Source organism: Amblyomma americanum, unplaced genomic scaffold (assembly GCF_052857255.1).
Source record: "Amblyomma americanum isolate KBUSLIRL-KWMA unplaced genomic scaffold, ASM5285725v1 scaffold_143, whole genome shotgun sequence".
NCBI lineage: Eukaryota > Metazoa > Arthropoda > Arachnida > Ixodida > Ixodidae > Amblyomma > Amblyomma americanum.
In genome coordinates this window covers 180,896-195,557 of record NW_027526615.1, presented here as the reverse complement: position 1 = coordinate 195,557, position 14,662 = coordinate 180,896, and the positions used below count along the sequence as shown (strand labels likewise).

Genomic DNA, 14,662 nt, shown 5'->3' with positions numbered 1-14,662 from the left:
AAGTTAGGGGCTAGCTTGTGACTGGGATTCGAACCGACGACATACGCACCTTCAATTGCATGCCTTTCTAGACTTTCATGTCAAAATTGTGATGCAACCGGTCGTAGTACAGCGTTCCGGGCGTTGCCATACGGTCGTGCGTGTGTTTGTATGGTTGGTGTCATGCATCGTCGATGGATTACATTGCGCCTAGTTGTATGTGTGCTTGTGCAGTTAACAGTGAACCATCAACGTCTACAGCTTCGACATCGGCACCCCCCGTAGTGGAACGTGGTCGTCCGCGCAAATACGCAAACGCCGAAGAAGCACGACAGTGTTGGTAATGCTTTGGCATTCCCACACGTAAGATCTCCTAAGTGTGTATGCCCAATTTTTTTTTACTTTTTAGTGCACAGGTAACAAGATTACACATCTTATAACAGGCAGCGACTAGTTCCCAAGCACCGCCCACTGAGGATTAAATGCGAAGCAGGTGATAAACGCTGTAACGCGCAGTTCGCTGCAGCACACCGGTGAGCGCCATTTTGCTGCAAGAAGCGTATCACTAGCATGGGTGGAATGTATACTGGCTTCTAGGTTACAGGTAAGATTACCTGTTCCCATTTTTCACATATCGATTTATCGATATATCGAACTATTTCGCAATCACCTTCGATTTCGATATATAAATCGACTGTAAACTAATCAATCTCCAGGTGTGCCCCGTGTTACTTCTGTTAAGAGACTCCAAACAACTGCTTTTTGTCACTTCTTAACCAAGGGTACAGGAGTACAACAACAGCGTATCATAAAGTCATATTTTTCTTTTTTTTTTCTTCAGCTTTCCAATCACAGAAAAAGTAAAAATGGGCTTGCCTGCAGTCTACATATTTGAGCGGTGAAGCAAACTTTTCAGGAGCAACGACTGGTAGTGCTGTTAACTGGAGACGGTTGTCAGTAATAAAGGGCGAATTAGTAATATTGAATTCAGGGTTAGCATAAAAAATACCTGGATTGTATATTGCGCATGTTTTTACTGTTACTCGTAAATTTTTACCTTATTAAAAAAGTTCCTTGTTATTTCACACAACTTTACGCATATCTTAGTTGCATTGCAGTAACAAGCTTTTTTGTATTTAAAATTGACATGAATATTCTAACTAGAAATTTTCGCACTGTTGCAAAATGGCGCGGCGCGTCATGAGTTCCGTCAGTTTTGTCCTTTCGAGCATTCTAATCTATGTGCTTGGCAAAACACTTGTAAATTTTATTTCAGTTCCCACCAGAATCGACACATGAAATTAAGTGCTGAGGAAACATTTTAATCGTTACAGTGACATACTTTCCTCAATAAGGTTTTCCTTTGCAGCCATTCGTCATTTTCCGTGCAGGCATTTCCGAGGGAAGTGCGTAGTTGACGCGTTTACTCGGTGAGTAAACGACCTTCCAGCCTCGCGAAGAAGTGGCACAGGCGCTCAGACTCGGGAAATGTCCTCTCGAAGGCGACTGGCAGCTGACGTTGCTCTGTTTACACGGGCTCTACTACGCTTGACTCGATCTTCGAGAACCTGCGTCACCTTGTTTGCACAAACTAGAATGTCTAGACTGAAGATGAGACAGCGCTTATTCGCCAGCATGGTGACGGCTCTAGTTTACGCTTCTTGACTTCTTCGGACATTTGCAGTTCGGATGGGACTGACTCATTGGTTACTTACATGCACTGGACGTCACATCTCCCTAACCGCTGGATTATACCAGACTTGCTTTTACCATGTCCTCTTTTAGCGTGCCTAACGCGAAACCAAACTTTAAGGAGAGAAAAAAGGAAAGCGTACTGGAGCATTCTCTGCAACTGATTAAATAATTAGTGGTCATAAATTATAAAATGCGCATACCTAGGCTTGTCTTGGCAGTTGCTAGTATCAGGTGCCGCCCCCATGACACAGCCTGCTGAAAGCACGCGAGTATCAGGTGCCGCCCCCATGACACAGCCTGCTGAAAGCACGCGCGCCAGCCGCAGAGTATTTGAATCTGTTCCCACTCTCGTTATGCCTAGCGGCACGGACAGGGACCATAATATCCTTAGCTCTTTGTTTCTACCCAATATAACATTTGCCCATTCCCGGAGTTCTGTAGAACACTGGTTCAATCGCATCTGCTTCTCAGGTCACTTCTTGCTTTTACGCTTGCAGTCATGGTTACTTGTTCAAAGCTCACAGCTTCAAAAAATTTTTTTTTTCGTTCTTGATCTTGAGGGGCTTTAGTTATGGCTGCTTGAAGCTTTTTCGCTTCATTGCAATATGCTGTCATTGTGCATAGTGGGTCAAATAACTTAAGAAGTAGCTACATTGTAGATCCAGCACATTTTCCTGTCAGCGTAATTTATTATGTAAAGAAAATTCTACTTCGACTGGTTTTTCATTACCACGAAAGTGCACGCAAGAAAAGGCTTGCGCTGGAAATGTCGCACTCGCGCTAATACGCAAACAGTTTATTTACGAACAAAGTTTCACCACAGCTTCCAGGGAGCCGTCATATTGGACCTGCCCCAAGAAGATATTTTGCCTACCCCCAATTACTGAACTGCTTATAACCACCCAAATGTTGCTGAATTTCTTCCGCAGTCTTTATTTCCCTGAAGGCTAATTTCTTCCGGCCTTTGTTGAAAGAAGCGTTGTTTTTTGTCTTCAGAGTTGAATAATGGGGTTGAAAAACTGGGTTACGTATGTGCACATCTTTCGGAAGCTCGGCGGAGAGCCTTTTTTATTCAATAACGTGCTCTGCTTGGCTGGTTGGCGCATGTTTTTACCAACCGGTTGGTTGTTCGCGCAGAGTGTGCTTGCATGTATGTCTTTGTGATGTGGCCATACAACGAGACTAGGATCGACAAAAATTATTGTGAGACATAAAAAAACAATAAATAAAGTGTCCCTGCCCTGGCTGAGAAACTAGGATCGACAGCCAAAGTTTTGTACTTCCGCTTGATTTTTCCCGTTTGCTGTTCTTGGTGTTCTCTGCTGTTCGTTTATTTTAGCTTGCACACTACGCTGCCGAAAGTATAAAGTGTTATCCCCAGAGCTGTGCCACTTGCGTTCGCTGTGCCATTATTTTCGCGCAAGAATATTGTGGTTAATTTCAAAAACAAACACCAGTAAAGAAACAGCGATCGTCTCATTAACATCTTTATTACGTTCAAATTCAACAAATAACCACATTATTTGCTTGTAAAGTTGTTTACAGCCCAACATGCGCTGATGTATTCCTAGAGAGACCAGTAAAGCTATGCTCCAGGCGATTCGTTTTACATGCGAAGCTCGCACTGTCGCGCCATCAAATGTGATTTTTGTTCAAACCTATCTCTATAACGAACACTTAACGACGCTAAGCATGGCTACAGAGCAACGTCGTTAACAAAGTAAAACAATGAGAACTTCAAATGACATATATGGTAACCACAATGACAACAACTGAGGAGAAAATGCGCTAACGAAAACGGCAACAATGAACAGCTAATATCGACAGTAACAACAGAAAGAACACTTTCCTTCGGCGTGCAGCCGAACCAAACCGGCTCTGGAAAGCAGGATGCGTTTTCTTTGCTTTTCCTTCGAAAGTACACTGCTTATTGGCAGCTAAGCGCGTTTATGACTACATTAACAGCCGAACTCAGACAGGGCAGGCCTAATTCTTTTTCTATAGTATTAAACCAAGCATTGCAGAATCAAGGCTGGAGATCTTGTGTTGTCTTCTAGCGGAAATACTGTCCTGACTAAAAATACTGAAAAAAATCTCTCTTTTCGGCGTCGCAGCCTTGCTGATAGTTTCCGGTGGTATCGAGGTCTAGGAAAAGTAACCTCATAGCGGTCACCTGACAATTAGACGGCAGCTGCACAGCTCTCAGTCACCACCGGCACCGCCCATCATCATCGGCCCTCCATAACCGCCCTGAGGCCGTCGGCCCCGGCCTCCACCTCGGGGCCTCTGGGGTGTCGCGCCGGGCTGCTGGCCAGCCGCATCCTGTCCAGGGTACCCGGAACCATCCGAGTAGCCCCCGCTAGCATCAGTGTAGTAGCCACCTCCGCCGCCGCTGCCGCCGCCGCCAGCGTTGGGGCTTGGGTACTCGGGTCCCTGCCACGCTGCACCTCCTCCGGGTTGTGCACCTTGAATCGGCGACAAAGGCGCCGTGTCATAGCCGCCTGACCCCGGATAAGACAGGGGTTCACCATAAGCTCCGCCACCACCAGCACCACCACCACCTACACCACCACCACCCGGCCGCCTGGCACCGGCGCCCGGTTTGGGAAAGCCGGCAGAGCCGGGACCAGGCGAAGACGGCGACTCGAACTCGTGGGAGCCCTTTTTGGGGAAATGAGAGCCCGCTGACTTGGGATAACTGCCGTAGACGTCGCCGCCTGATCCCGGCGCCCCGGCGCCTCCTGTTCCAGCTATGGGGTACACACCCGGACCGACAGAGCCAGGATAGTTACTACCACTGCCCGAATCGGTATAGCTGCTGTACGAGCTGGAGGAGGAGTATGAAGAGCGTGCACTGTAGGTGGAGGAATAGCTACCGGGCCCGGATGCGCCTGGACCGGCGCCTGCACCGCCGGGATAACCGCCGGCTCCAGATGACCCCGGATACGTAGACGGCGCTGGGCCAGGTCCTGACGGACCGACGCCGTAGCCTCCAGCGGAAGGACGCGATCCACCGCCCGGCCTTACACCTCCAGCCCCCGGATAAGACCCAGATCCTGGACCACCACTTGCTATGTAAGGCCCTGGACCACCAGGCGCGGCTCCCGCACCTCCCGATCCTGGTGCACCGTAACCTCCTGAACCAGGATAACCACCGGGACCTCCTGCAGCCCCTGGGCCTCCGGGTCCGCCGGGTCCTCCAGGTCCTCCGGGTCCACCGGGGCCTCCTGGCCCTTTGGGCCCACCAGGACCTCCGGGTCCACCGGGCCCTCCGGGACCACTAGGACCACCACAGCAACCGGGCCCTCCTGGACCTCCGGGTCCTCCAGGACCGCTAGGACCATAACCACCAGAGCCTCCTGGTCCTCCGGGTCCTGCGGGACCACCTGCACCACCATATCCACCGGGACCTCCAGGGCCACCTGAGCCGCCATAGCCGCCGGAGCTAGGGCCGCCGGGCCCATCGCTGGGTTTGCGGTATTGCCCACCAGCGCCTGGCCTAGATCCTGCGCCGGGCCCATATCCTCCAGCTCCGGGATAACCGCCTGCGCCGGGTCTACCGGCGCCAGATCCGGGGTATCCGCCAGCACCAGGACCTCCAGCACCAGAGCCGGGGTAACCGGCCCCACCGGGTCTGCCGGCTCCTCCGCTAGGGTAGCCTCCGGCCCCACCAGGGTAGCCTCCAGAACCGGGGGCTCCTCCAGAGCCGGGAGCTCCACCAGAACCGGGGTATCTTCCGGAACCTGGGGACCCGGAACCTCCGGGGTAACCGCCTGATCCTGGGGAGCCAGGACGTCCTGGATAGCCGCCCGCACCTCCTGAGCCAGGGTAGCCGCCGGCACCTGGAGCGCCGCCGGCTCCGGGCGCGCCGCCGGCACCGGGTCTGCCACCGGCGCCGGGTGCGCCTCCGCCACCCGCCGCTCCTCCAGTGCCACCGGGCAGGTAGGCAGGCCCTGGACGGCCTCCGCCGCCAACGCCGCCGGCACCTCCAGTGCCTCCAGGCAGAGGCTGCAGCGGTTGCGGACTCTCAACGTTCACCTCGGCGTTCAGGTAGTACCAGTTGGGGGCTTCGTCGCACTCGAAGCTGTACCAGTAGTCACAAGCGCGGATCTGCTGGTTGAAGATGGTTCCCGGCCCGCATTTGAAGCTCTCTTTACGGCCGTTGTGACACACGTGGTAAACCTGGAAAAGCAGCACAAGGCGCATGCTTCTTAAAGGTAGAAAAGAGGCTAGCACCAAAATGTTCTCACTTAACGCTAAAGGTGATAGTATTTGTAATCAGTATAAAAAATACATAATTTTTGTAGGTTGTTTTTGTTTCTTTATCGTCCGCTTCGTCGATCTTTTAGCTTGAACCTCGGTCTGGCGGCGCTTGCGCCAGTAACAAAAACATCAGAGTTATTTTATTGGTGCAACTTTTAAAAAACAGCAAATACTTTCGGCTAACATTGGAAAGTGTGACGTGGTGTTATTAACGTGCATTTGTGATTATGAGTCATGGAGCAGTTGGAAGCTTTAGGACGTCATTGTGAGCTAAGGTTCCAGAAAATTCTGTACAATATTTTCTGGTGCTACTTAAATAAAAGTAAGCGTTCAAAGCAAAGAATCCCCAACCTTGAAAATAAATGCGCTTGCTCTTTAAGAAAGTTAAGTATTTGAAAGTAAAGGGCTTTTCGGCCAACTATCCTCTTTTTGTTCTCGGCTTGTCTGGACGGCGTTATACATGCAGATTCTACTGAATAGCCTCACCTGACACTGTGTCTCCAAGTCAGCGTACATGCCTTCGTACGGCTGCTGGCTGCAGCGAAAACTTGTGCGGGGGATTTCCTTGTAGTCTGGGTAGTCGACACCAGCTGTACCTCGAACCCAACCTTCTTGGTTCTGCCCCTTGCTTTCGTCCCATCGTTTTGTCTGCATCGACGGAGAATTCAAACGGAGAATTCAAACGCGTTTTTCACCAAAATTCTGTAAAAGAATTAGTTCATTCGGCATTATGCCCATGCGATCGCTATGCATACGATATGGTCCCAGAAGCCAGTACCAGAAGTTAAAAGGCATAACTGTCGGTACCTGCACCATCGAAGTGCTTCCTAAATGCCCTCGTTTGAGCAGCGTTGGACATGTTAAAGCACAGTGTGCAATGCTGCCTGTTCTCGCCACTTTGTCGAACAGGACACTCGCGAGCATATAATATCGTGCAGCCCTCCTGGCATCCAATTCCCCAGACAAAGCCTGTTCGAGCTCACATACGTAAGATTATAGGCTAGCTTAAAGTATGCCTGGAAAAACCAGCAACTCCCCTTCTTTAACCAATATGGAATTTAAAAAAAATGTAAATTGGGGGTTTAATTTCCCGAAGCGACGCATGGGCTACTAGGGACGCCGTAGTGGAGGGCTCCCGATTAATTTCGACCACCTTGGATTCTTTAACGTACGCAGACGAGCGTTTTTGTATTTCGCCTCCATCGAGTACGGCCGCCACGACCGGGATTGAACCCACGACCATAAGATCAGCAGCCGAACGCCAAAGTCGCCTAGCCACCGCTTCAGGTCAAAATGTAGCGGCGCTGTGAGTCACTTGTGTTAGCCAACGCAGATGCCCTTCCTTCAACTTCCTTCAACTTTGTTAAACAAACTAAACCATCCGTTTTCCGCAATTGATTCCGCGCCAACGCTTTTGTCTTGTTGGTAAAGGAAACTTGAGAGGGGTGCGTGTGGTTTTTGCGAGAGAAATTTGAAGAAACAGTATAAACAAAGCGCTACGCCCGAACAGCTGCTGCTCTTCTGTGCACGCACAATTTTCCTGTACTGTCCCTCCAGAGAGATGGTAAGCCCGTCCACCTGTTCCTCTACGTTAGAGGCGAACGTTCGTCTCGGGTTTAGCACTTACCCGTTTACAGTGCAGAGGTGATGCGAGGGCTGCGAGAGGGGAAGGAAGGAGGAAAGAAGAAGGCGACGCATCACTTGCGGGTCCCAAAACCAAGGCCGGCAGGCGAAGGAGGGAGTCCTTGCCGCGCGTTTCATAAGCACTTACCCAGAAGGAGCAGAAGCCCCCCGGTAATCTTCATTTTTGATGGCCAATCTGAAACAAAAGCGAGCGTATAAATGATTCGCCGGCTCCATTTGGCGCGCCTTCAGCGTGCAGCACCACACGCGTTCGAAGGGGACAGGAAAAGGCCCGCCGCGCTGCCTGTCATTCACTTTGCGCGGCCAACCTTGTACGTTACGCGGACCTTACATAAGGAGCTTCCTCGAGGCTTTACGACTTGTTTTGACGGTCTCGCCCTCTACGGGGAACGCGCAGCATAGCTTCCGCCGGGGAAGGACCGCCACAGTTTTCCGCATGCTCGCGTGCCGCAGATGCCTCCTGCGCGCTTTCTCGAAGAGCAAATCGACGTGCTTTGATGATCCCGGCAAAGTGTCTTGCCGCAATGCGATTTGCACAAGAAGGCATTTGAACGTTTCCGCCGCTGAAGAGGTCCGGTATTCGCGGGATCCCCACGTGAATGCAGCGCGGCTCGCCCCGACCGACTATTAGTTCCTGATCGGGCGGCATGTGTCGCCAAGGTCTTGCGCGAGGCTTCCTCAAGCAGGTATCGCCGAGGCTGTGCGCCCCTCAATCATTGGGCAATGCTTCTAGAGAGCCATCACAGAAGTAGTGAGATGCCCAACTCGAGAGGCCTCTCATCGTAGACCGAGTGTAGTTGGCAAGAGCCATTCCAAAAGAGGGAGACTCCGAGAGCACTCGTGCGGAACGAGCTATCGCGCATCAGTTCAAGCACAAGCGCACGCATTCCTACTAAAGCGCACGTTATAGTTAGACGCTAAGGAAAGTTTCTGCGAAAGGGATCGCGAATACTTTATCCTTTCAAGTTTCTTGAAAAGCTGCCTACTGTTTAAACAACTGCCTCCAATTTAGCTAGAAAAGAGTAAACGTAAAACGCGCTTGCTCCTTTTGTATGCACGAAGACGCGCAGATTGAATCTGCATTTCGAAACTTTGCACTCTTAAAAAGGCTCGAGCTGTTTCAATGCACACTGAACTGACTTGCATTACGGGTAATGGAACTTCTTTCAATACTATAGCCGCTCATTAAATTCTTATTATAGTTTCCCTCCTCATAGAACGCCATTAGCACAGCACTTGAAAAGGAAGTACTGCCAAGCGCCCAAACGAAGATGATGCTATCTCTTCCCAACGGGTAGCAAAAGCTTCAAAAGTAAGACGCGAGGCTCTTTGACGTTAGCGTCTACATTCCATTTTGGCACGCTGCCTTGCATGAAGCCGAATAATGTAAGCAGAAGCTCGTTGAAATATCTTGATGCTATCTGCTTCCTTTCCTCACGCTGCATTCCTAAGCCCAGAAGCGTCACTTGCAAAGCCGCTGAAAACATGTTGGTTTAGGCAGTAGGTGCACGTTTGCGCCTTGCAGCATGTGAATGCGCCCTGGTACACAGCACAAAACGTGCGGAAGCACTGTACTGTACCCCACTAGCTGAAATGGCAACTGAATGCACCAGAATTCAAGCATCACAATTATTTGAGCAACACAACAATTTAAACAACAATTTAACAGTTTCAGTGCCTTAGGGCTCGCTCGCACTGCTTCGTGAATTAGCTTCGGCCGCACATCGTTTGCTGCAGGCCATACGAGCGTAGTAGTACAATGAAGGTTCTAAAATATTGTTTTCGCTTCAATGGAGAAGAGTGAAGGTCACTGAAAGCGTAAATAAAGGCTCTGACTTTCCTTTTAACGGCCACAAGGACACTCATATAGACGATGTTATTAAGGCAAAGCGGAACTTATCAATCCCATGAGCTTCCTCCACTCAGTCCGCCCGGGAAGAAAGCTCAGACTTCAGTGAAAAATAGTTAGCCGTAACGGAACGAGACGCGCATTTTGGAGTAAAAACACTTCGGTAAAAACGGCTGCCAGAATATTTCATCATAACTGTTGGTGAAGAAATACGGCTGTGCTTATTGGATTTCTGACAAAAATTGGACTATAGTAGCAAAACGAGCTCTCTAATTGCATATTTTTTTCTCTTGTCTCTCTCGCCCAGCAGCGGCTCGCTTGCGCCAGAACCCGCTTTCCATGCATTTTATGACAGGGTCGGCTCGGATCACTGCCAAAAGAATCAAAAGGAGCGAGGAAGCTGCGCAGTCCTTCACTTTGCTCCCTACTCTCTGTGCACTTATTCTGCCCACGTTATGCGTGGCTCTAAATTCTAGCTTAATTCCGCTATGCGCCCGAGACTGCATGCTCTGGGAAAGCCGCAGCGAAGTACGTAGACCGCAACCAGGAAGGCCTGAGCTCTTCACAGAAAAATAAATAAATAAATAAATAATAAACCATTGTACCACTGAGGTTAACTCATGACAACAGGTGATAAGAATATGTGTACTCAGGGAAGTAACGCATTCCTGATTACACTATTACTATAATAAAAAATATATTCCAGTTGCGGCACGTAGTTAATAGCCGTAATAAAAGGAAGACCTTTAGGACGCATGCGTTGAGGTTGCTAAACTTGAAGACGTCTAGTCTTCACCATTACATTTTATCGGTATCTCGACAGGAGTACAAGATAATACAACTGCGCTTTTGGTGCCCCTACTGTGGTTTAACCTGTTATGGGGTCTGTCAAAGTGTAAATTCGGCAACTGCGAGAAGCACCAACTAGCTCTCCCCTCACTAAACGAAGAATAAAAGCAAACGCTTGTTCGTCCTGCCCTCAGGTCTCGAAGGTGACGGCTTTACAGAGTGCGGCCAGTGAGCAAGCGTTCCGCAGACGCTCGCTCACTGCTCAGTCACTCACTCGCTCACTCGGGTACCACGCATACCGCTCTAATGGTAAGCGTCGTCAGTGAACTGGCAGCAATAACTGCAGCGTTATGAATTCGTGAAAGCGACACGAGACTCGTTGTACATGAGTCAGGACGCAGCTGCCTGACCGCTTCTCCAAACTAGCCCAAACGCTCTCAGTGTGTTTAACGGAAGACATATGCTCTCGCGTAGGGAATTCCTGCGTTTCTCTATTGCAGAAGCGGCGACCGCTGCTGCTGGAAGTCGATCCCGCTATCGATGCATTGGGGCAGCATGCGCGCACTATCGTCGCACCGGCATGGGCCGCGCTCATACACAAGCACACACGCGCACAGCACCTTTTCGCGAACCGCTCCGCTCGGCCCGACGGTGAGGGCTCGCTATGGGGAAACGATCGGGAATGGGTGTACGCCGCGCGGCACAAGTCCCATCGGCAGGAGGGGGCAGCCAAGAATCAGCACGCCGGGCAGAGCAAAGCCAGCTGTCGAGCTCACCGGATCCGCGGGTGTTGCTTGTACGGATGATGGGGGCCGAAAAAAGTGGAGGCTCCGGCTCCCGGGGACAGGCGTTTTATAGGAGTAGGGATCCGCTGCATCTTCTTCCCCGCTGGAAACCGGTTGCTTTTGTTTTGACGTGGTCGCCCTCCTCCTTCCTCCTCACGCTGCCTGACGCTCACGGCGAGCAGCACCCACCGGCGCCGCCGTCATCGCGGTTCAAGGCCGGGGTCGCGCGCAACGCCCTGTCCCGGCGGCCGGCAGAACAATCGCGCTGCTCCCACGCGTGCCGTGGCGGAGGCGCCGCGCGCTGTCCGCACCCTCGCTTCCGGAGGGCTTCTCCCAGCACGTCCGCGTGAGGTGGTGGCCAGGTCCGGGTACGCGGGCTCCTGGAATGCGCGTCCAACACTACGCTGTTGGCTCAGTGCGCCTTTTAATGGGCGTGCTTTTTTAACCAGTGATGCCAGCGCCAGTTGCGGCACACACGCGGATTCGCGTTTCCCCACGCGAGCAGTGAGGAGGTGTCCATCTCGGCGTGGACCAAGCACGGCCGCGTAGACGAGCGCGTCAATCGCGGCTCGCAGAAACTCTTGCACAAGTCGCTCTCCGAGAAACTCGCGGGGCTCAAACTGCCGCGGCGCCTCGCGTAGTCTTGGCTCCTGGTTCCAGCCGCGCTTAGCTACCTTAGGTGTTAGGAGTTTATTTTGGCTCGCCCGAGAACGGTAACGGGAGGCAAAAATATTTGGCTAGGGCGTTGTGTTTAACGCCGTTTGCTTTGATGCATGGTTGCCGTGTCCTGGGGAGACACTGCCGAGCCACGTTCGCAATGAGGCGCCGGATGGCTGCATTTTCGTGTGCTGAAATCAAAGGACTGCGCGATCCTTCCTGTTCCTGTTGGGAAAGATCCTGTTAAGGTGCTGGTATATTTTCTGTTGGTGCCCATAGTACAACAACACGCCCCTCCAGTGATAGTTTCATCTTATGACGAGTTGCTATCCGTGACCGAGACTACGCGTGTGCTTTGTACAAGTTATCGCAGATTAAGTTCGTAGTTGCGGTGAGGTCTTCTGAAAACTGTCCTGTAAACCTCGACCGGCCTTTTATTTACGCGAGAAGGATAACTGCTTCTTACGCAACCGACGGTGCATTGCAAGCAAGAGGGTATAGTTGCTTACGAAGACACGCATTGTTGTTTTTAATCCTGCATTTTCTCTTTTTAATGCGCCTAAGTCTTAAACAAATGATACGTCCGTATCATTTCTTTATATTTTTCAGTGGAACGAAAGCTGGGGCCTAGGAAAACGTTCCAGGAACAATCTTGCACCGACTGCTTGGAACGAAAGCCCATGTCTTATCTGTCACCCTTTTCCATTCGTTCCATTTGGGGGAAAAAAAAAAGAACACGATGAATGATGGCATACGTCGCTCATAAGCCACCGGCAAAGTGGCCGTTTCGAGTCTTGCGACGTGCCGTCATGTAGCGATGTCGGTCCCAGAGTGACAAATTTCTGCGCGGAAGTTAAAGCCGGGCGAGACGTCAAATCGAATGAGTCGCTCAAGAAGCAACAGAACGGCTAGAAAAACAAAACCAAAGAAAGAGATTCGTACTTCCTGCGTCGTAAATCTGCACCAAGCGCCCACAGCTCCAACTGCGTATAGCTGGGCGGAAGGAGAGAATATATGCGCCCCCCACAATGGCGCGCGCACATCATGCTGGTTGCTGTGCGGTCGGAGCTTAAGGCGTGTCTCTTAAATAAGCTTGAGCGCACTGGCGCACCAATTTAATAAGCGGCGACGATCCTACCTCCTAATGCCTATTGCACGCTCGTGTAAGGGCTAAATAGTCATGCATACTGCTAGTTTCCCGTATATTTTTTTTCTCTCAACATAATGCTCAATTTAGGAGAGTGTTAGCGAAGAAGGAAAAAAATATTGTGACTTCGTAACACTGGGAACTCACGTAGCTCAAGCGGGCAAGAGTTATGGCCTCAATTCTCTCTTACTTCGAGGCGCGCTTCATTTCGCGAGAGACAGAAGCTGCCGCGCCGGAGGAGTTCCGGCCTGCACAGGTTGCTGGCGTTTTGCTCCGGCGGCCGGCGCGCTACGCGATTGCACCCGGGAACGTAGTGTGCAGACTCACTGTGCATTTTTAATGCTTCTGAGGGCGGAAACGAGAGCAATATTCCCTCCTTGCGAGATTCGCTCGGAACCTGGGCTCCTTTTGTTTTCTCTCGCTCGGGCCCGGCAAGCTAACAAAACAACGCCGATAAGAAAAACGCGTACTTCAAAAAGGGGAAGATGGTCTCGAGAGTGGCGGCAGCCGGCTCTCTCGAATTTTCTAACGACGCAGACCGCGGCGTGATATGATATGCTGCCCTTCGGGGAGGGGCAGTCCCGCGCAAAAAGGCTGCTACTTGAGAGGCGAAAAACCATGCCATCGTCCCCGGACTATCTTCAGCTCATTTCGGCAGAAATAAATACAACCAGCATCGTCGCAGGCAAGCAGGCAGAATGTCTGTTTTCTGCGCACTTAACCGCCAAGACGCCTGAGAAATGATTCCAGAAAGCTTCAAACCTTTAATGCACTCTTCCAGCCCCTGCAATCAGGAAGCTGCTGTTCTTGCTTTAGTACTATGTTGAGTCGTTTTTATTTTGTGTTAGGCATTCCCCTTAACGGCTTCTAGCACTGGGACCTCCAAGAATAATATCTTCCTTTAATCGCTTATGACTGTATGCGTAATGTTTTACAAACACGACTTGATAACGGTCAACACGGGCTAGGGCTAACGTATTCCAGCACGACGCAATATAACTGTAGTCAGGTACCACAAGCATAATGACAAAAGTGGCAGCTTCGTTAACTGATAGCTTTTCAGAATGATTCGGCAATGAAATTAACCACTAAACTACTTGGTTGGCATTTTTAGACAGCGCAATAGTTTTTTATGCGTTTACGAATAACAATAATTTACTCTTTCTTCTCTTCCCGTGCCATGCCAAGCATATGCAATACATAAATTATCGTAGAAGCATAACCAGAAGACCGATATGCGCCAGAGAGCAGGAAGGAGAAGCAGAGGGCTCCGAACGACGCGGCACTACAAGTGACAGCAGGACAAAGGCACGCGGCCATACACGTTGCGCTCGACAAAACATTTGGATTGCGAGCGTTTCACGAACACTGAAAGCAGCGCAAAACCATGTAGAGACCTATCTGCCGACTTCCGCCCGTCACAACCTGTGTCTGTTTCTAGGGATCACATTGATAACTCCATAGGAGCAGAATTTGACGGGCGGGGGTTGAAGGATAGTGGTAGAAGACGGTATGCACAGCCGGCACGGTGCTCGTAAGCTCTCACACAAATCCCTGAACAATGTTCGCAATGTTAGACAGCGATGCAAGACAATTTCAGTTTATGTTGGAACAAGTTTGCAGGCAGCAGCCTTGCAGTCGGGACGGTACTAAACAGTTTTTTTTATTTTATTTTTTCTGTCAATATTTTTAACGGAGAAGGAAGTTGACTGAGTAGACTCTTTCCAATATCGAAATACGTTTTATAGCTTCACCTTCGCTGTTTACGATGATGGCCATGTGCAAAGCATGACGCGCAGGCCCGCCTAGTCAGACGGGCAATCGTGTATTCTGAGAAAGGCTTCTCTGGGCTCG

At 50.6% G+C, this 14,662-nt stretch overlaps 1 protein-coding gene and 1 long non-coding RNA gene across 4 annotated transcripts; one reads left to right on the top strand and one right to left on the bottom strand.

Annotated features, from left to right (window-relative positions):
* Nucleotides 1-1,293: 1,293 nt before the first annotated feature.
* LOC144112453 (uncharacterized) lies at nucleotides 1,294-3,331 on the top strand. The gene is made up of 2 exons (XR_013310263.1): nucleotides 1,294-1,905; nucleotides 1,951-3,331. It is a non-coding gene; the product is annotated as an uncharacterized LOC144112453 (long non-coding RNA).
* Nucleotides 3,146-11,104, bottom strand: LOC144112452 (uncharacterized). 3 transcript variants are annotated; one of them, XM_077645285.1, is made up of 6 exons: nucleotides 10,996-11,103; nucleotides 7,709-7,756; nucleotides 7,565-7,593; nucleotides 6,424-6,585; nucleotides 4,551-5,856; nucleotides 3,146-4,139 (listed from the first exon to the last, which is right to left on the bottom strand). In XM_077645285.1, exons 2-6 carry the CDS (start codon nucleotides 7,740-7,742, stop codon nucleotides 3,877-3,879), a joined length of 1,794 nt encoding a protein of 597 aa, XP_077501411.1. In that variant the 5' UTR covers nucleotides 7,743-7,756; nucleotides 10,996-11,103; the 3' UTR covers nucleotides 3,146-3,876. The 3 variants fall into 3 exon arrangements, with proteins under 3 accessions (XP_077501411.1, XP_077501409.1, XP_077501410.1); XM_077645283.1 differs by having other exon boundaries at nucleotides 3,146-5,856; nucleotides 10,996-11,104; XM_077645284.1 differs by lacking the exon at nucleotides 10,996-11,103 and adding an exon at nucleotides 10,840-10,984 and having other exon boundaries at nucleotides 3,146-5,856.
* Nucleotides 11,105-14,662: the final 3,558 nt, after the last annotated feature.

What these genes read in the sequence shown, in the direction of transcription:
- LOC144112452 (XM_077645283.1), bottom strand. Translation starts at nt 7,742, where the DNA reads ATGAAGATTACCGGGGGGCTTCTGCTCCTTCTGG. An exon ending in CACCTCTGCACTGTAAACGG is followed by an intron (nt 6,586 to 7,564) that starts GTAAGTGCTAAA and finishes CCGTCGATGCAG; the next exon opens with ACAAAACGATGGGACGAAAG. An exon ending in ACTTGGAGACACAGTGTCAG is followed by an intron (nt 5,857 to 6,423) that starts GTGAGGCTATTC and finishes CTGCTTTTCCAG; the next exon opens with GTTTACCACGTGTGTCACAA.